The sequence below is a fragment of the Chlamydomonas reinhardtii genome, chromosome 8 (genome assembly GCF_000002595.2).
Source record: "Chlamydomonas reinhardtii strain CC-503 cw92 mt+ chromosome 8, whole genome shotgun sequence".
Taxonomy (NCBI): Eukaryota; Viridiplantae; Chlorophyta; class Chlorophyceae; order Chlamydomonadales; family Chlamydomonadaceae; genus Chlamydomonas; species Chlamydomonas reinhardtii.
In genome coordinates, this window is record NC_057011.1 from 3,830,084 (window position 1) to 3,847,429 (window position 17,346).

The 17,346-nt window shown below is 64.0% G+C and overlaps 3 protein-coding genes across 3 annotated transcripts in view; 2 read left to right on the forward strand and 1 right to left on the reverse strand.

Annotated features, from left to right (window-relative positions):
* CHLRE_08g377500v5 (uncharacterized protein) overlaps window positions 1–6,919 on the reverse strand; it is an 8,976-nt gene extending 2,057 nt beyond the window's left edge. Inside the window, exons 1-14 of the mRNA XM_043065201.1 lie at window positions 6,072–6,919; window positions 5,953–6,000; window positions 5,481–5,535; window positions 4,880–4,967; window positions 4,225–4,430; window positions 3,820–3,961; window positions 3,093–3,395; window positions 2,627–2,698; window positions 2,147–2,235; window positions 1,689–1,809; window positions 1,293–1,334; window positions 958–990; window positions 671–769; window positions 204–281 (exon numbers count right to left, since the gene is read on the reverse strand). Coding sequence (XP_042922202.1) covers window positions 204–281; window positions 671–769; window positions 958–990; window positions 1,293–1,334; window positions 1,689–1,809; window positions 2,147–2,235; window positions 2,627–2,698; window positions 3,093–3,395; window positions 3,820–3,961; window positions 4,225–4,430; window positions 4,880–4,967; window positions 5,481–5,535; window positions 5,953–6,000; window positions 6,072–6,171 — 1,476 coding nt within the window. The 5' untranslated portion in view covers window positions 6,172–6,919. The remainder of the gene's footprint in view (window positions 1–203; window positions 282–670; window positions 770–957; window positions 991–1,292; window positions 1,335–1,688; window positions 1,810–2,146; window positions 2,236–2,626; window positions 2,699–3,092; window positions 3,396–3,819; window positions 3,962–4,224; window positions 4,431–4,879; window positions 4,968–5,480; window positions 5,536–5,952; window positions 6,001–6,071) is intronic.
* A 130-nt stretch (window positions 6,920–7,049) lies between these two features.
* Window positions 7,050–9,674, forward strand: CHLRE_08g377550v5 (uncharacterized protein). The gene is made up of 4 exons (XM_001694320.2): window positions 7,050–7,327; window positions 7,406–7,561; window positions 7,673–7,743; window positions 7,858–9,674. Exons 1-4 carry the CDS (start codon window positions 7,231–7,233, stop codon window positions 7,870–7,872), a joined length of 339 nt encoding a protein of 112 aa, XP_001694372.1. The 5' UTR covers window positions 7,050–7,230; the 3' UTR covers window positions 7,873–9,674.
* Window positions 9,675–9,799: 125 nt separating this feature from the next.
* Window positions 9,800–17,251, forward strand: CHLRE_08g377600v5 (uncharacterized protein). The gene is made up of 11 exons (XM_043065202.1): window positions 9,800–10,372; window positions 10,942–11,041; window positions 11,452–11,582; window positions 12,157–12,447; window positions 12,946–13,014; window positions 13,513–13,605; window positions 13,986–14,185; window positions 14,451–14,739; window positions 15,253–15,538; window positions 15,832–15,932; window positions 16,266–17,251. Exons 1-11 carry the CDS (start codon window positions 10,199–10,201, stop codon window positions 16,593–16,595), a joined length of 2,064 nt encoding a protein of 687 aa, XP_042922203.1. The 5' UTR covers window positions 9,800–10,198; the 3' UTR covers window positions 16,596–17,251.
* Window positions 17,252–17,346: the final 95 nt, after the last annotated feature.

The following is a 17,346-nucleotide window of genomic DNA, read 5'->3' on the forward strand; positions in this document are numbered from 1 at the left end:
GCCCCGCTCCCCCGCTCGCTACCCTCCTCGCTCTCCTGCTCCGCCGCCGGTGCTGCAGCCGCTGCCGCTGGGACACTGCTGCGCCGCTGTGCGGCACGTGGGGGGGCCTCCTGCGCCGCTGCGTCAGTTCATGTGTACAGTACGATTGTGTTTGCTGTACCTCAGTTGACCGCATGACCGCATTAACTGTATGTCTCACACACCATGGTGACGTTGCCGGTCCACTCGCGGGTGCGGTTGCCCACCGACACGTGCTGCTCCGAGCGCGGCTTGCTGTGCAGCTGTGGAGCGGGCGAGTGTGGGGCGGGGGGGGGGGCGGCAGGGGGGCGTGCGTGTGTGAGGTGGCGGGAGGCGGCGTGTGGCGTGCAATGGGACAGGGTTGAGGCAGAGTTGGCGGCATGTGGTGGGAGGTGGCGAAGAAGTGCGTGACGATGGGCGGGGGAGGGAGTTCTTTTTGAAGTCCTCGCAAAGTAAACCAGGAGGGTTGCCAACCCGGAACGAACCGGTAGAGCTCGGGGGGCGCAGGGGGCGTGTGTGAAATGGCGGGCGGGCGTGTGGTGGGAAGTGGCGGAGGAATGCGTGATGGGCGTTTCTGAACACACGCGTGCACACACGACCGCACAACCGCAAAAGCACGGCCGCCTGCCTGCCCTCGGTTCCCCCGCCCTACCTTGTAGTCGTGCGCGGGGTGGGCGTTGGTGCCCGTGACGGCCTTGTGGGGGGTGTGCAGGCTGGGCTTGCCGCTGCGCTTCTGCTCCAGAGCCGTCAGCTGAGCGAGGTAGGTGATAAACGCAGAGGGAGGCGGACATGCGGCATGGCGTGCGGTGAATTTTATAGGGGAAGGGAGAGGAGGTGGGACTGGGTGGGACGTGAACATCAAGCACACACGCTTTCACCCTGCTGGCGCCCCCTATGTACCGTGTTTATAGCAGCACGCACGGCCACGCCACGCCCTACCTCGTATGGGTAGCCCTTGGACACCTTGTCACACTGCGAGCCGAGGGGAGGTGTGTGTGTGTGTGTGTGTGTGTGTGTGTGTGTGTGTGTGTGTGTGTGTGCGTGTTTTGGGGGGGCGAGATGTCAATCGAGGTTCAATAGCTGGCAAGGAGCCGAGTCTCAGCAGCCAGAATAGCCACTTGGGAACGGAACACGCCACACGCACGCACACAAATCCAAGGCGGAGTCTGCCCTCCATCCCCCCCCCAACACACACACACACACACACACACACACACACACACACACACACACACACACACACACAACACACACGCACATACACACGCACACACCTGGCACGGCGCGCAGCGGCACATGTCGCACTCCACACCCGCCTGCGGGGTGCATCGGCAGCGACAGCGGCAATAAGAGGCGTGCCCGCTGGGTGGATGCCGACGTAAACCTCCCCTCAAGGACGGATTCCCCCCTCCTCTTCGCCCCCGCCCTCTCCCTCCCCCTCCTCCCCTCCTCCCCAAATGGTTTCCCCTGCCGGCGCCCCCCCCTGCCTCCTCCTCCACTTTCATTGGGCGCGGGCACATGACCCCCCCCCCTGCCTCCTCCTTCCCTCTGCCTCCCTCCCTCCCTCGCTCCCTCCCCCTTAGTTCAGCTTGGTATAAACAACCGCCTTCCCTGCCTCTCCCCCCCTCCTCCCTCCCTCCCTCCCTCCCTCCTCCTCCCCACTCACTCACCTGCTGGTTCTGGGCCTTGACGGTGCTGTAGGGCTCGGGGCCGCGCTCGCAGGTGGCGTAGCAGTCGCGCGCCTCCAGCGGCCGAGTGGCCAGACCCACCTTCTCCTCCGTGAAGTCCACACTGCGGAGTGATATAATAAGGGGGGCGGGGGAGAGGGAGAGAATTTGTGTGCGCGTGTGTGTCTGTGCGTATGTGTATGTGTGTGTGTGTGTGTGCATCATGTGTGTGTGTGTGTGTGTGTGTGTGTGTGTGTGTGTGTGTGAAGTAGAGCAACGCTAGACGTGGGTAATTGGGTGCGTGTGGGGCGTGGGTGCAAAGATTAGGTGTGGGAGAGGCGGGGATTTCGGGGCAGCTGCTTTTGCCGGGACGGAAGTCAGGACTTCGGGCCAAGCCCGCCGTCTTGACGGCTCGTACGCTGCAAGCAAGTGCAACGCAAACGAAACACGAGCTGGCTCACGTCTTGCGTGTGTACTGCTGGTCGGGCGCGCCGCCGCCCGCGTCACTTCCGCCGCCGCCGCCGTAGCTGCCGTACTCCTTCTCCACCACCTGTGTGTGCGTGTGTGTGTGTGTGTGTGGGGGGGGGTGGGGGTACGTAGTTTAATCCAATCCCAAAGAAACCAAGATCACAGACCAGAAGTGCGTGGGGGCCCCGGGCGAGGGGAGGGGGGATGCAAGGTGGCGTGACAATAAACGGGAGGAGGCTTGGGCGATTTGGACCGAGGCCTTCCTTGCGCTGGTGGCGCTTGTATGTGGCCTAGGCCGAGGTACGGCATGTCGCATCCAGTACAGGAGTTCCTTCTGCATGCTGTCTAGTCTTGAGCCTTTGGTTATAGGTGTCTTGAACCGCATCCACACGACAGCCAGGACTGCAAACGCACACGCTCCCGTATCTCTACCAACATGCGTCATCACCACCACCACCACTACCACCCCGCACCTTGTCGCGGCTGCCACGCACCACAGTGGTTCCGGCGGGCGCCAGCTCCGCACGGCCCAGTCGAGAGGACAGCTGCGGTGGGTGGGGGGGTGGGTTTGAATGGGGGGAAGGGCAAGGGGGAGGGGGAAGGGGTGGCGAAGGAGGAGGGAAGGTTGGAGAGGGGGAAAGGGAGGGAAGGGTGGCAGGAGGGGCAAGCGCGACAAGCGCCCACCAAAAACGTCACATGCCGGTAACTAACCCTCGCATGGGTCGCCATCGCCAGCTGTGTCACGCGAATGCGGGTTCACGCAAATGTGGGTTCTGTGCGCTTTGTGTGTCTGACCAATGGCTGCTCCCCCATAGGCGTGGCAGAACCAGCGATGGCGGGGCGAGGCGCGCAAGACTTCATAAGATGGGCCACATTCACACATACACACACACTCTCCCGAGCCCCCACCCTCCCTCCCACCCACACACCCGCCCCCACCTGGTCCACCGCCTGTGTGTCGGCCAGGTGTTGGGCGGGCGTGGAGGCGGCGCCGTGGGCCACGTGACCCAGCAGCACGCCCGTGAACCCCAGGCGGCACCCCGCAGCAGCAGCCTGCTCCTCACCGCCGCCACCTCCACTGCCGCCACTGCGGCCGCCACTGTCGCCGCCGCCGCCTCCGCCGCCTCCGCCGCCGCCGCCGCCGCCGCCGCCGCCGCCGCCCGGCATGATGAGGCACGTGTCGCTGCCCGCCGGGTCCAGCACCACTGTCTCGCAGTTGTCGGGCGCCTCCAGCGCGCCGCCCTGTGGGGTGTGGGGTTTTGGGTGTGGGGTGTTGGGTGTGGGGTGTGGGGTGTGGGGTGTGGGGTGTGGGGTGTGGGGTGTGGGGTGTGGGGTGAGGCGTTGGGTGTGGGGCGTTGGGTGTGGGGCGTTGGGTGTGGGGTGTGGGGTGTGGGGTGTGGGGTGTGGGGCGTTGGGTGTGGGGCGTTGGGTGTGGGGTGTGGGGTGTGGGGTGTGGGGTGTGGGGTGTGGGGTGTGGGGTGTGGGGTGTGGGGTGTGGGGTGTGGGGTGTTGGGAGTTGGGTGTGGGGTGGGGTGTGGGGTGTGGGGGAACGGCGGGGAAGGCGCGGGCGCACAAGCGAAGTGTGGGGATGGTGATGGGTTGTGTTCGGTGTCTGTCAAAGCACGTATGCATGATTGACGAATGAGGCCCGCCGCTGATGACTCACGGGGTTGGTGAGCACGGGCATGTCGGCGGCTGTGACCGACCCAATGGCCGCCGCCGGCATGACAGCCGCCACCCCCGGCCGCCCGTACAGCTCAGCATTGCGGGAGCCGTACTCGGCGGCGGCGGGGGCGGGCTGGCCGTGCCTGCGTGTGAGCGGCAGGGTAAGGGAGTACGTGTGTGCGTGTCTGTGTTGTTGGATAAGTTTGGACACGTTTGGACAAGGGTTTTGACAGCCATAACCCTGAACCCCGAAATACCAACGCACGTATTGCTTGGTACACACCCATACTCCCTGATCCCCGCCCCTAAAACCACATACACACACACGCACACACACACACACACAAACATACACACACGCACACACACACACATACACACACGCGTGTCGGTACACACAACGCACCCGGTGGGGTCGGGCCGGTTGGGCACGCCCACCGCCGCCCCCAGGCCCGACACGCCCATGCGTGCGGCGGCGGCGGCGCCGGTGCCGCCGCCGGCGGCGGGCGAGGCGGCGGTGGGCGCACCGGGCAGCGTGAGGGGCAGCTCGCGCGGGTGCGGCCGGTCGGGGTCCAGCAGGGCCTTCTCCACCATGGCGGGGGCGGAGGGGTCCTGGAGGGGGAAGCGTGGCGTGGCGTGGCGTGGCGTGGCGTGGCGTGTGTTTTGGGGGTGGGTTGTGGGGGTTTGTGGGGTGCAGTGTGGGGTCGGGTACGTGGGGTCGGGGCATGTGGGGTGTGGGGTGTGTGAAGGGGTGGACGGACGGACGGACTGCAGGGGGGGGCAGAGCGAGTGAGGAGTCGGCCACCCAGCGACGCGGGGTCGCTCGGGTGCTGCTGCCACAGCCAGCTGCTGCTGCACCCACCCACCCGCGAGTCAGACTCCAGCCAGGCTCATCCCCACCTTCACCCCTCTCTCATACCGTACATGTCCCTCCCCCACCCCACACCGCCCCCCCCCCCCAGTTCCGCGGGGGTTGCATCTACAACCCCATCAACCCCACCCCACCACCACTACCAACCCCCACCCAACCACCCAGCTGCCCACTTGCTGCCCGCCCTCACCTTTGCTGAGCAGGTGACGGTGACGCAGCCGCGCTGGTAGGCGGCCCGGGCATCACCCGTGTAGGCCGTGGGGGGCAGGTCAAGGCGCCTGTGTGTGGGGGGGGGGGAGGAGGGGGGGAGGGGCAGGAGGGGCAGGAGGGGCAGGAGGGGCAGGAGGGGAGGAGCAGGGGGGAGGAGGAGGTAGGGGGGGAGCAATTGGTGTTGCAAGGGGATGCGAAGGGCGCGGGTTCGTTCGGGTTCGGGGTAATGCGCACAGACGTGCAAGGGAGATTAAGGCCGTATGGCAGGGGGTGTTGTGGGACGCAGCCCGGAAGCCCCCAGCGTGAACCCCACACGCACATACCGTCGCGCCCCCCGCCCCCCACTTGACCCCCCCCCCCCGCTCTGTCGCAATGGTTCTGGTTTAGTTTGGGCTGGTATCTACACCCCCCCCCCCACACACACACACACATACGTGAGTTGGGCGATGACTCCTTAACTGTTGTGACCTACTTCGCTGGGCTCGGGCACATACCCGCCCCCTCCCCCCCCCCCCGCGCCCCCCGTACGTGCACGAGATTGCACCCATGCACACCCACGCACACCCATGCACGCCACTCACTCGACCTGCTTGCCGGCCAGGTGGATGAGCAGCCGCCCGTCATGCACACCTTGACCTGCGTGCAGGGAGGAGGGAAGGCGGGGCCGTGTATTGATGCGGTATATGTGTGCGCGTGTGTTGGGACTTCACGCGGGACGTTAGCGGGAATGGCTGCGGAACGCAGCTCTGCAACTGGCCTGTCCTCCCACGCCCACCCCGCCCGCCGACATGCCACCTGTCGCGCACTACCATATCTGCTCATAGGCTTCAACAGTAATAAACATATAATGCATTCATGCCATGGTTGCCGAAGCTCCGCGTTACAGTGCCCCCTCCCCGTCTGCCCCCTGCTTCCCCACGCACTACTCGCGCCTTGGCTTTCACAACGCAGTGCCGACCGTCCCCCATGCCACCCCACGTCCCCACCCCCCCGGTCCCCCACGCACCCCACGTCCCCCACGTCCCCACGCACCCCACCCGCACCACCGCCCACCTGCGCCGCCGGGTCGGTCACCCCCACCAGCTGGCAGCGCCACTCGTGCTGCCGGGTGCTCTCATGCAGCTGGTAGTGGCAGCCGCGGGAGCTGGGGCCGCCGCCGCTGGCGTCGCCGCCATCGCCGGTGCCTCCGCTGCCGCTGCCGCGGCCGCCGGCGAGGCGCGAGGCCGCCAGCGCGAGGTTGTTGGTGTTGGTGTGCGTGTCGGTGCTAGCCATTATTGCTCTCTGCTACGCGCCGAGTGTCGAGTGTCGCGCTGCGCTTTGTTTGTTCTTCTTGGGGCTGGCTGCTTGGGGGTCGGTGCTGTCTTCAGCTGTGGTGTTCGCGCGTGGCGGCGTTGATGAAACGCTACAATTTCTTTCTTTCAGTGTAGAGAGGGATGCTAGGTGACTGGAAGCAATGGCTTTGGAAAGGCGGGTGTTTTGGAAACGCGAGGAAAGTGGAAGGCCGGGCCGCGGGTTAGGTGCGAACGGAGGGATTGGGTAGGGACAGGCGTGACTCACCCACCCGGCTGACCATCCCAAAACCCGATACAGTTTTCAGCCGTATTAAGGTAATAAGTAGGAGGCGTCTGAACGCGTGTGCTCCAGGGGGTATATGGAGAATGCGCGAACCCACCCGCCCGTAGGTCCCCACGCCCCTGCCCTCCCCCTTGCTACAGCCAATCACGCTCACAGGCCAGGTAGCCGCTCCTGCTTTCCCTTTGTCCCCTTAGTCCCCGCGCCCCCAAGAACTCACCACAACAACCATGTGAATGCCAGCAAAGCACAACTGTACATCTTTAGCCGGGTTCGACGTCCTGCATCTGCGTGCTAGCTACTGCCGTGCGTGCCCGTGCTTTCCCTTTTTGTGGCCTCTCGGGTTGCGGGTCCGGCTGCCTCGCTCCCTGCAACTGTCGCCATATCGCGCGGATGTGAATTGGCTGCTCCGCTGGCTCCTGCGGCGCTGGCGCAACGCCAACTTATGTCGCACTCGGGTCCATGGGTCTCGAGCAAGCTCGACCCCGACTTCGCCGCGCTAAGGCGCATCCGTAACTCGCGAGGTGCGGTTCAGATGGCAGATGTTGCAGCGAAAGCGAAGAGTCAGTCGACCAGTCCGCAAGCGAACGCCCGATTCCTCGCCGGATCCGCGGGCGCAACCACTGGAGAAGTCTCCAGCGGCGCATACAAACATAGCGAGCGCTTCATAGCTGCACAACACACTGCAAGACTCCTATTGGGGTCCCCAAAAAGCTGCCTGCCCTTTCCTGAGGTTTCTGTCGTGAGCGAGAGCGACAAATGGGCCGCCCCTTCAAGCAATACCTGAGCGGGCCTCGTGTCTACAGCTGTGCCAATTGCAGGGCGCACGCGGCGGACCACGAGGACATCATCAGCAGTAAGCAAAAGAACCCTTGCCCGCGCCCTTCATGGTTCCTCGGCTGACCTCGCTGCTTCGCTCCGCCCACGCTTGCAGAGGCCTTTCAGGGCCGTCATGGCCGTGCTTACCTCGTGAATTCGGCCATCAATGTCACCGTGGGGCCGAAGGAAGAGCGGGTGCTCATAACCGGGCTGCACACTGTCGCCGATATCTCGTGCTCCTCGTGCGGCAGCGTTCTGGGCTGGCGCTATGGTAAGATTTTAGTACCGTGTGAGTTTATGTGGGTAGCAGTGGGTCTGCGGCGTCGTCGCCTGACTCTCGGACGCTGCTGACGCACAGCGAACGCTCCACTTGCCCCTGCAGAGCACGCGTTCGAGGAGAGCCAGAAGTACAAGGAGGGCAAGTACATTATCGAGAAGGCCAAGGTCATGAAGGTGAGGCGCAGGGAGGCGGGCTTGGCCAGCGCGTTCTCGATAAAGCGTTGCATTGCAACCGTTCTGAGGTGGAAACGCTTCCTATGCCGCTCGCTGTGTTTCGGGCGCACGCAGGAGGGCAACTGGTGAAGTGTACAATGGCGGATTGGGGCGCGCGGACCTGCGACGGCAGAAGCCGCGGGCTTCCGGCGAAAGCCGCACCAACCACCGGCGCTCGGCAGCCCCCCCCCCCCATCTGGGTCGGCTCCTTCATCCTGACCGCCCAGCGCTGGCTGTATCTTCAAGAGTTACCCGAAAGCATCGACTCTGTATTTTCTTACGCTTCAACGACTGGATGGCCGCACGCGCTCTGCCTTTCGGCGGGCCTTGCAGCGCGGACAGGCAGATTCGTGCGCGCGCACGAAGCAGGTTTTTCCCCGATGGCACCGCTACGTAACTCTCACATTTTGGGTTGGTGGTAGGCTTTCCTGCAGCTGATATAGCATCACGTGACGATTCAGGGCCGGGAGTGTGGTGGATAGTGGGTGGGACGGGGCCTGCGCACGTGAGATCTTCGCAACCTACCAATTGCACGTTGCCACAGCCGTCTTTCCCTTAAACTTTTTGCGTTGTATTGTTGGTCTTCTGTCGCTCAATACTGCTGTGAACTCGTGCGTGTCTTTCAAATCTGTATGGGTGTTGCAATTTGTTGAGTGCAAAGCCAGTCACAAACCTGGCGACGGGTAGGAGCTGCTTTTGGCGTGGGGGTGTTAGCTGATGTGTGCGTGCCAGAACGCGGATGACTGGCTGGCTGGTGGGTCGCTGGCTGGCTGGCAGCGCGTCAAAGGCGCCTATGCGTATCGATTTGTTGTCTGGTGGGTGTTTAGCTGTATTAGATCTCAAATTTGGTAGGTAGGGGCAGGGGCAGGGGGCAGGAACTTGTGTGGCAGCTGAGGGCGTCGTGGTGTCTTGTGGATCGCCTGCTGACGACAGTTGGCGACTTGCGGCCACCGCAGCGCGCTTCAGCACCGTTGCGCTCGTTCGCTTAGGGATGTTCCGACTGCAGAAGTGGTTAGATGTTGGTAGGCAGGTGGATCGGGGATGGACACCGAAAGCATTGAGATGGGTGACCTAATGATTAAAAAGGCTGAGTTGTGCGAGACCACGATGCACGATGGTGCCTGTCGCGGCAGCCCGCATGAGACATACAGTGCTTGCGAGTGCTGTGCGCGTTCACGCCGGCAGAACAGACGTCTTCATTATGCGCGTGCGCTTCTGCTGAGCAGTGGTGGTGCTGCTGGGCGGAGTGCCTGTGCTGAGGCTGTGGCTGGGGCTGCTGCGGAGAAATGGAGGGAGGCGAGCAGCAGTCAGGCTCATTTACTGGATTCAGGAGCTGCCACAGGGCATGTGTGTTTCTGTGTGTCCGCTTGGTGTCAGGGCATACGAGCACATTTTGCTTTGGGGCGTGCCACGCAGCCACTGGGCGGAGGCGCGCGCAACCCATTTCCATTCTTTTGCACATTCGATACGGTAATATCCAATCTGTCCTGAACCAGGATGGCAAGATTGATGCGTGAGGGACGGAAGACGAGTTGGCAGGACGTTTGCTGGCAGGTGCAAGGTGTGAGCTTGGTTTGTCTGTGCAAGGGAAGGACGTGGTTGCTCAAAGCATTTTATGGTGCAGTCACGGTACGCCTCGCAGCCTCGCGCCATCACAGGTGTGGGCAATGCTTTGCGGGCAGACTGCTGTGTGTGGGGGTGGTTGCAATAGTGAGACGGATGTGTCTGATTGTACCTGATACAACTGTACACGTATATTAGCGGTGCTGAGCGGCACTTCGGCCGACCGTGAATGGGGCCGGGCGCTCCCGTGGGCACGACCTCGCCTGGCCTGAGACATGCGTTTAACGTGCAATGCCTGCGGGATAGAGGCTGTGTAATATAGATGCACTGACTCAGGGGTGGCGTTGGTGCGTGATCCTCGGGGCACGGGGCGCCTCCCATCTTGGGATTGTCGTCGGGCGTCGGCGGACAGGTGGCCTTCAAGTTCAAGGTTCGTGGCGTGTCCACCAGATGAGATGAAGCCCCAGCTTTGCCGAGCTGTATCCTGTACTATCATACCAACAAAGAATTATCACGAACGCAATAAGAAGCGAAAGGAAAGCACTACTGTTTCCTACTGCCGAGTGTGCTCTTCCTTGAACGCGCTCGTTTCTCCCGCTTCCCTTGCGATATAATCTGCTCCCGCGCTACTCGCAGTTGCCATTGCTTTACCGGAAACGTAGCCTGCTAGTATTGTGTCCGAGTCCAAACCCTGACTCCGACCTACCTCACTGTCACGACTCCAGCTTCCCAAATGCGACAATACAAAAGCATATGCTCGTAGTCATAGCTAGCTAATTGCTTTTGGCGAGTATGTGCCAGCTGCATTCCCAGCTCAAGCAGCTTCGCGGCGACCAGAGCATACACCGTCGCGATGGTGGGGCAGGGCGTGTGCTGCTCCGTTTGTGACAGCTCCAATAAGGCAGCGCTGGTATGTCCGGCCTGCATCAACAACACACTGCTCTTTGAGCGGCGGAAGATGCTGGTGGAGCTCGGCGAGAAGCGTGTCGCGCTGCTTGAACGGCTAAACACGCTGTTGACACATCGGGTGCGTGCTAAAGCGCTGCAAGGGGAAGAGGGGGCTGAGTTTGGGTGGGGGAAGGCCGAGGCAGGGGGTTGCTGGTGGGCCTGGGCCTGGGTGTGCGCGGGAAGGCTAGTGGGGAGCTTCACCTGACGCCGCGGATTCACAACGAAAGCAAGGAAAATCCCACAACGAGCAATGGAATTGCAGCTGATGCGGCGTGGCCACTGTCTCGGTCTGTCAGCGCGCCGCTGCCCTGCCTGCCTGAACCGTGCCCGCTGGCTGCATGATGCTGGCACGCCTGACGGCGGGTGCAGTTTGACGCGCTTGGTGCTGTTGACGGTGCACGTGTGTGTGCGCAAATGCGTGCGTGTCAGCATTTGTGTCGAAGCTGGGCTTCCCATAACGCCCGTTGTCCGCAACGTTGTCCGCAACAGCCTCTCCCCAACAGTACAGTGGCGCACCGCATCTTCGCACAGTTTGCACGCACACGGTGTCAAGCCGCTCTCCTTTTGCGTGTTCCCTCACACCCCAACCCCACGCCCCCAAACCCCAAACCCCCCAATCCCCACCACCGCCGCTCTCAACCCCCGCAGCAGCCGCAAGTGGACTTGGAGGTGCGGCGGCGGCAGCTGGCCACTGCGGCGGCGGCGGCGCGGGAGCGGGTGCAGCAGGCCGGGCGGGCGCTGGAGGCGGGTGAGCCCGAGTCGGAAGGGCGATGTGTTTGTGGCACAGTGACAGGTCTGACACGGGCGCAGGCACTGGCGCGTAGGCGCAGTGGCGGCGGCGGGGGACCGGTTTGGGTACACACAGACACGCACCGACGCGCACTTGCCACACATGCACCGCTGACTGCCGCCAGCCTCACGGTTGTTGCTGCGTGACGGTGATTCAGACGCGCGCTCGCCCTTGTGCTGATTCTCCCTGACACACATGCATTCGCTTGCAATCGCATGCAGTCACACGCAATATCACACAATCGCACGCAATCACACGCAATTGCATGCAATCGCACGCACTCGCACGCAATCACACACAATCAGCACGCAATCACACACAATCGCACGCAACCGCACGCAACCGCACGCGGTCGCCCACCCACGCAGCCAAGCGCGAGGCCGCCCGGCTGCGCGCTGCCAACGCGGCGCGGCGGGCTGCGGCGGAGCGGGCGGCGGGCGAGCTGGCGGCGCGGCGGGCGGAGCACCAGGCGCACCACCCCACCCTGCTGCGGTACCAGGTGAGGGAGGGGGACGGGGGACGAGGTGGTGGCGGTGGCGGGGGTGAGCGCGGTGGTGAGGGCAGTGGTGGGGTGGGTTGTAAGGGTAAGGGTGGCGTGGAGTGCGGGTGGGCGGGCGCTGCGCTGGCGTGGTGTGGGGGGCGGGGCGCGGGTTTTGCTGTGGCTTGGGGTGGCATGGTGTGGCGGGGCGAAGCCTGGGCGAGGGGGGCGGCACACGGGTGTGTTTCCTTCGCTTGTGCTCCCTGACACACACGCATACACGCACGCATGCCTCCTGTCCATCCCCTGCCTCGTACCCCGCATCCCCGCACCTCTTTCTCCTGCCCCCCCACCGCACTTCAAACTTGTGCTTTACTCACTCAGTTCTCCACATGAACGGCTACCCCCCCCCTTCACGACTACTGCTCCTGGCTACGCCTTCGCATCTTAGCTAATCATGAACTGCTAACCCCCATCCCATAAGTATTATCGCTTGCAACTAACGCCTCTGCCTGCACTCCCCTCGTTTTCGTTGGTTTTGGTTATGCGTGGGCTGGTATTTACAACCCCCCCCCCCCCGCCCCAAACCCTCCAGGCTCTGACGCACAGCCACGTGTGCGCCATGCTGCTGGCGGAGCAGCGGTCCAAGCTGGCGGCGCTGCTGGACACCCTGCCGCTGAGGGTGGCGGCCATACGGCACAACATGCAGGGAGCAGGAGGAGGAGGAGGGGGAGCAGGAGGAGGGGGAGGGGGAGGAGGGGGCAGCAGCAATAGCCTGGGGGCGCTGGGAGCGGGAGGAGGCGGAGGGGGAGGAGGAGGAGGAGGAGCGGCGGGCGGCAGTGGCGGCAGCGGCAGTGGCGGCGGCGGCGGCGCCTCGCCTATCCAGGTGCGTGGCGGGCACTTAAGCAGCAGAGGTTGCTTGCAGCTTTGTGTGTGTATGAGGGAGGCGCATGCGAGGGGGTGTTGCTGGCAGTTGAAGGACTGAGAGGCCGCCGCGGCGGCCAGGGCCGGGGCTATGGCAGGACAGGACAGGGGCGACGGCAGGTGGTGGGGCGGACCCTCCGCACCCACAATGCCACGTCGAACGCTGGTGTTTCAATCCTGCCGACAGCAACTCTGATCAATGCTAAGCATCAAATGATTCAAACCCCACTGCACCAAGTCCCACACCGCCATCGCGCCGCCACCGATATGGCGCCACCACCACTTTCCAATGCTGCTGACAACAACAAACACCACCGCCTGCCGCCGCCGTTATGGCGCCACCGCCCCCCAATGCTGATAGTAACAAACGCTGCCTGCCGCCGCCGCCTGCTGCCTGCCGCCGCCTGCTGCCTGCCTACCGCCGCCTGCTGCCGCCTGCCTGCCTGCCTGCCTGCCGCAGGTGACGCTGTGTAACATGAAGCTGCCGGACGCGGCCTCGGTGTGCGGCCTCATGACACAGAGCCCGGACGTGAGCGGGAGAGAGCGTGTGGCGGGGTGGGGAGAGGGCGTGTGCTAACGGGGAAGGTGTGTGATTGTGTGTGTGTGTGAATGTGTGTGTGTGTGTTTATCAAGTACACGTGCTTACCGTATGCGTGTATGTGGGCGTGTGGCGGGTGTGTGTGAGGTGGGGGGGGGCATGCGCGCGTTCGCCGCTGCAGGCCTGGTCTGGAGTGGCGGTGAGCGGGAGGGACAGTCAACTCCATTCCCAAACATGCCGGAGCGGAGATGCTGCTGACGGAGCTGTCCACGGGGAGGGCGGCGTCGGTCCCTGGCTCCCCCACCACGTTCCCACCCTCTCCCCGCTCTACTGCATTGGGTTTGGGTTTAGTTTGGGCTGGTATATACAACCCCCGCCAGCCCCCTGCCCCCTGCCCCCCTTCTGCTCTACCCCCTAACAACTTCCCCTATCTGCAACCCTCCCTCCCCCTCCCTCCCTCCCTCCCCCTCCCCCCCTTGCCCCCCCCAGTCCACCTCCTCCTGCCTGGGCTACCTGCTGCTGCTGCTGGACCTGCTGGCCACCTACCTGGGCGGCCCGCTGCTGCACGAGGGAGCCTTCCAGGTGAGGCTGAGAGAGAGAGCGATTGCGCCGCCGTGTGTGTGTGTGTGTGTGTGTGTGTGTGTGTGCGTGTGTGTGTGTGTGTGTGTGTGTGTGTGTGTGTGTGTGTGTGTGTGTGTGTGTGTGTGTGTGTGTGTGTGTGTGTGTGTGTGTTCGGCGGACAGGGATGAGTCATGCGATCCTAGCCGTCTGATTTCTCTTGCGCGGATTGACCGTAGCCATTTTTTCAACCCCCTGCGACCCTCCTGCGACACCCCGTGCTGTGCCATTGTGCCTGGCTTCAACTGCGCTTCTTCTTAATTGTAACCCCACCCCCCAAGATTGCATGCCGTTAGCTAATCATGAAATGTAACCCCACCACCCTTGTCTCCTGCTGCCCCCAGGGCTCTACCACGGTGCTGTGGCAGCAGCAGTCGTTCTGGAACCGCCGCCCCTCCTCCTCCAACGCCCGCCTGCCGCTGTTCATGGAGGAGGGAGGGCCGGGCGGCGGGCTGGGCGCGGCGGCGGCGGCGGCGGCGGCAGGGGGCGGAGGAGGCGGCGGGCTGAGCGGGGGCGGCGCGGCGGGGCCGGGGCTGGGCGGCAGGTGCGTTTCGGGCTGGGGAGGAGGTGGTGGGGAGGATGGCCGCTCGGGGAGGCCGCTCGGTCGATGGGGAGCACGTGGAGGGGCAGGGCGGCGTGCAGGCGCACAGGGGCAGGGCCACGCAGCAACCACCACGTGAGACACACAGGCACGGGCACTCTACCCAACCCCATCCAACACGGACGCACGCAACATACACGCGACCGCCTTACCTGCCACCGCCCTCCAAACACGATTGCATGCGGTGTGTCGGACGCACGTGCCACAGGCCGCGTGCACCCGGCCTGCCGCCTCAACAATTCGCACCCTCGCCCGCCGCCGCTGGCGGCGGCGGCGCCAGCGGCGCGCTGGCGGGCGCCCTCAGCGCCATCAGCCGCGTCATGTCTGGCGGCGCCGCCAGCGGCGCAGCCGCAGCCGCCGCCGCCTCTGGCGGTTACGGTTACGGTTATAACCGCAGCCAGCACGAGGACGAGGCGTTGGCCCGGCAGCGGCACACGGACCTGCGGCTGGCGTACGACATGCTGCTGAGGAGCCTGGGCTGCTTCGTGCGGGACAAGGTGTGCGCGCGTGTGTGTGTGTGTGTGTGTGTGTGTGTGTGTGTGTGTGTGTGTGTGTGTGTGTGTGTGTGTGTATGGGGGGGAGTTTGGGGTTTGGGGAGGGCAAGCGGGGCGGTGTTTCTCCGATATCCTGAGACACGAAAGCAGAGGCACGAGGATTGGAGGGAGGTAGTCGAGTTCAAGCCCAAGTAACACTTATCACGTACAACCGGAGGGACGGGGTAGCCGTACATGCTGGAAGGAAATAGTTGAAGGTTCAGGTCCAGTCGGTAGGTGACTGGGCAATGGGGCATGAGGATGCGGCGCACTGAACTCTGTAACACTCGCGCCGCTGCCTGCTCTCGGCGGCGGCCCCAACACAAGAAATGCAGTCGCACACACACGCACAAGCCATGCCCTCTGAGTCTCAGACATACTCATACGCAGCTTAATACACCTGCACACACACACGGGGCCGCCGTTGTCGTTTCCCTCTTATAACACCCGCACGTTCGCACGCACGCGGCCATGCAGGTTCTGCCGCTGGGTCTGCAGCTGCCTCCAGGCTGGGGGCCGCTGGGCTGGCTGGCAGTGCTGTGTGCCACCGTACGGCGGGAGCCCGGCACCGACGCCGTACTCACGGCGGCGGCGGCGGCGCTGGCGGCGGCCGCGGCGGCGGGCGGCGGCGGCGGCGATGTGCGCGGCGCGGCGGCTGGGCCGGGGGCTGGAGGGGGCGGCGGAGGCGGGTACTACGGGGGTGCGGGGGGACTGTACGGCGGGCCTGACACGGACACGCTCCTGGGGCGGCGGGGCGATGACGGTGAGTGGCTCAGCTCCGATACCTCAATTCTTTTGACACGTGATGCATGTGTACGGTATGCAGAGAGTCGCTGCACTTGTGAGCGTTTGAGTATGCATGGCACAGCCCAGATCAGACGCAGGTGGCAGCACCTGCCGTGGCCATTAACACACCCGCGTGTGTCCTCACTCATGCTGATAATACAACAGTTGCTGTCTCCTTCCCTCCCTCTCCCTCCTCCCTCTCCCTCTACGGTTTCCTTACGGGATTGGTTCAACGTTAACTCCCTCTCCCTCTATCTCCCTCCCGGCCAGGCGAGGACGGCGGCGGCGGCTCCGGCAGCGAGGGCGGCGAGGTGGAGGAGGACGGGTGGGACGTGGTGCAGGCGCCCTTCCTGCCGCCGCCCCCCTCGCAGGTGAGCGCGGGCGCGCGCGCGTGTTGGCCTGTTGGTGCGGGTGTAGCGCGTGCGTCGCGGTGTTGATGTTGGTTTGCGGCACCAAAGAGCGCTTTGCGTTTGTCCCTGATGCTTGAGGGTGGCGTGTGTGTGGCTGTGCTGATGTTGGTGTTGGTGTGCGGCACCGAAGAGCGCTTTGCGTTCTGTCCCTGATGCTTGCAGTGCAGTCCCTTATCCCGCAGTGACCTCGTGGCGTTGTGACTTTTGTACCGTGCTCAACTCTCCTTCAAAGCAAATCGATGGTATCGTTCACCGTCTGAATGTGCCGAACTCCGCCCCTGCTTCTGTTTGCAGCCTGAGGAGGTGGAGCACTGGACACGGGCCATGTTCACAGACGCATCCCGAGCCGGCGGCGGCGGTGGAGGCGGCGGCGGGGCAGGAGCCGGCGGAGTAGGAGGGCAAGGGCCGCTAGCAGCAGGCGTGGGCGGGGCAGGCGGCAGCGGCGGGCTGGGGGCGGGCGGCGGGGCAGGCGCGCTGGCGGCGGCTCTGGGTGGGAGTCTGGGCAGCTTGGGGAGTCTGCGGCGGCTGCATGGTGGGGGCGGCGGCGGGGTTGCGGGGCCGGGTGTCGGCATGGGTCCGCCCTCCATGAGCCTGGAGCGTGTGCGGTCAATTTTTGGGAAATGAATGGGAATAAACAGAGGAAACGCACAGGGGACTGGCAGTCTGTGCATGCCAGCGCAGGGCTGTTGGTTCGGGCGCCGCTTGACGCATGCGGACCGTGTGTGCATGTCGCACCCATCTATCTGATGTGTCTAATTAGCATTCACGTGGGCTTGGAGAGCGCGTCGATGGGCCATGTCTTAATACATAGTGACTGAGCCGGCGCCTGAGCCTGTCCACCCTTCCTCCATTGGCGACTGTGAGAACGGGGCGCGCCGCCACCGCTGGCTGTTGCGCATCAGGAGTGCTGCTACACGTGGCTTGCTGAGATGGCCACGTGGGCCCATGCTGAGTCAACGTGAAGGCGCGTATCGACGGTCCACCAGAGCTGGCGTCATGTCTTGGTTGTGTGATACGGTAGTAGCAGTATGCTAAAGTGTGTTCAAGTAGTGTATACCAATGCTGAGCAAGAGGGCGAGCCGGCGAGGGTTGTGCGCTGCTGCTGCGCGTGTGTGTGTCGTGTCGCTTTCAGGCGGGAGTGGTGCAATCAGGGGCTGGGCTGTGGTGTGTGGTGGTACGGACGGGCTACCTGAACTGGTCCGGACTCCGGAGGTTGTGGCCCATGGACTGGGTAGGCAAACACACCCGGTACTGGCAGCCCCGTGTAATGAGGCTTCAAATGTTCCTCTAATCTGCACTACTTTGCCCCCTCAACCGACAGCAGCTGTCTTCTGCCTGTTTCCGCTGCGACTAACGAAGCAGGCCGCTTGCAGTC

Coding starts and splice junctions, on each gene's coding strand:
- CHLRE_08g377600v5 (XM_043065202.1), top strand. CDS start 10,199: ATGGTGGGGCAGGGCGTGTGCTGCTCCGTTTGTGACAGCTCCAATAAG. Junction 13,606..13,985: donor TGCACGAGGGAGCCTTCCAG/GTGAGGCTGAGA, acceptor TGCTGCCCCCAG/GGCTCTACCACGGTGCTGTG. Junction 15,933..16,265: donor TGCCGCCGCCCCCCTCGCAG/GTGAGCGCGGGC, acceptor TTCTGTTTGCAG/CCTGAGGAGGTGGAGCACTG.
- CHLRE_08g377550v5 (XM_001694320.2), top strand. CDS start 7,231: ATGGGCCGCCCCTTCAAGCAATACCTGAGCGGGCCTCGTGTCTACAGC. Junction 7,328..7,405: donor CCACGAGGACATCATCAGCA/GTAAGCAAAAGA, acceptor CCACGCTTGCAG/AGGCCTTTCAGGGCCGTCAT. Junction 7,562..7,672: donor CGTTCTGGGCTGGCGCTATG/GTAAGATTTTAG, acceptor TTGCCCCTGCAG/AGCACGCGTTCGAGGAGAGC.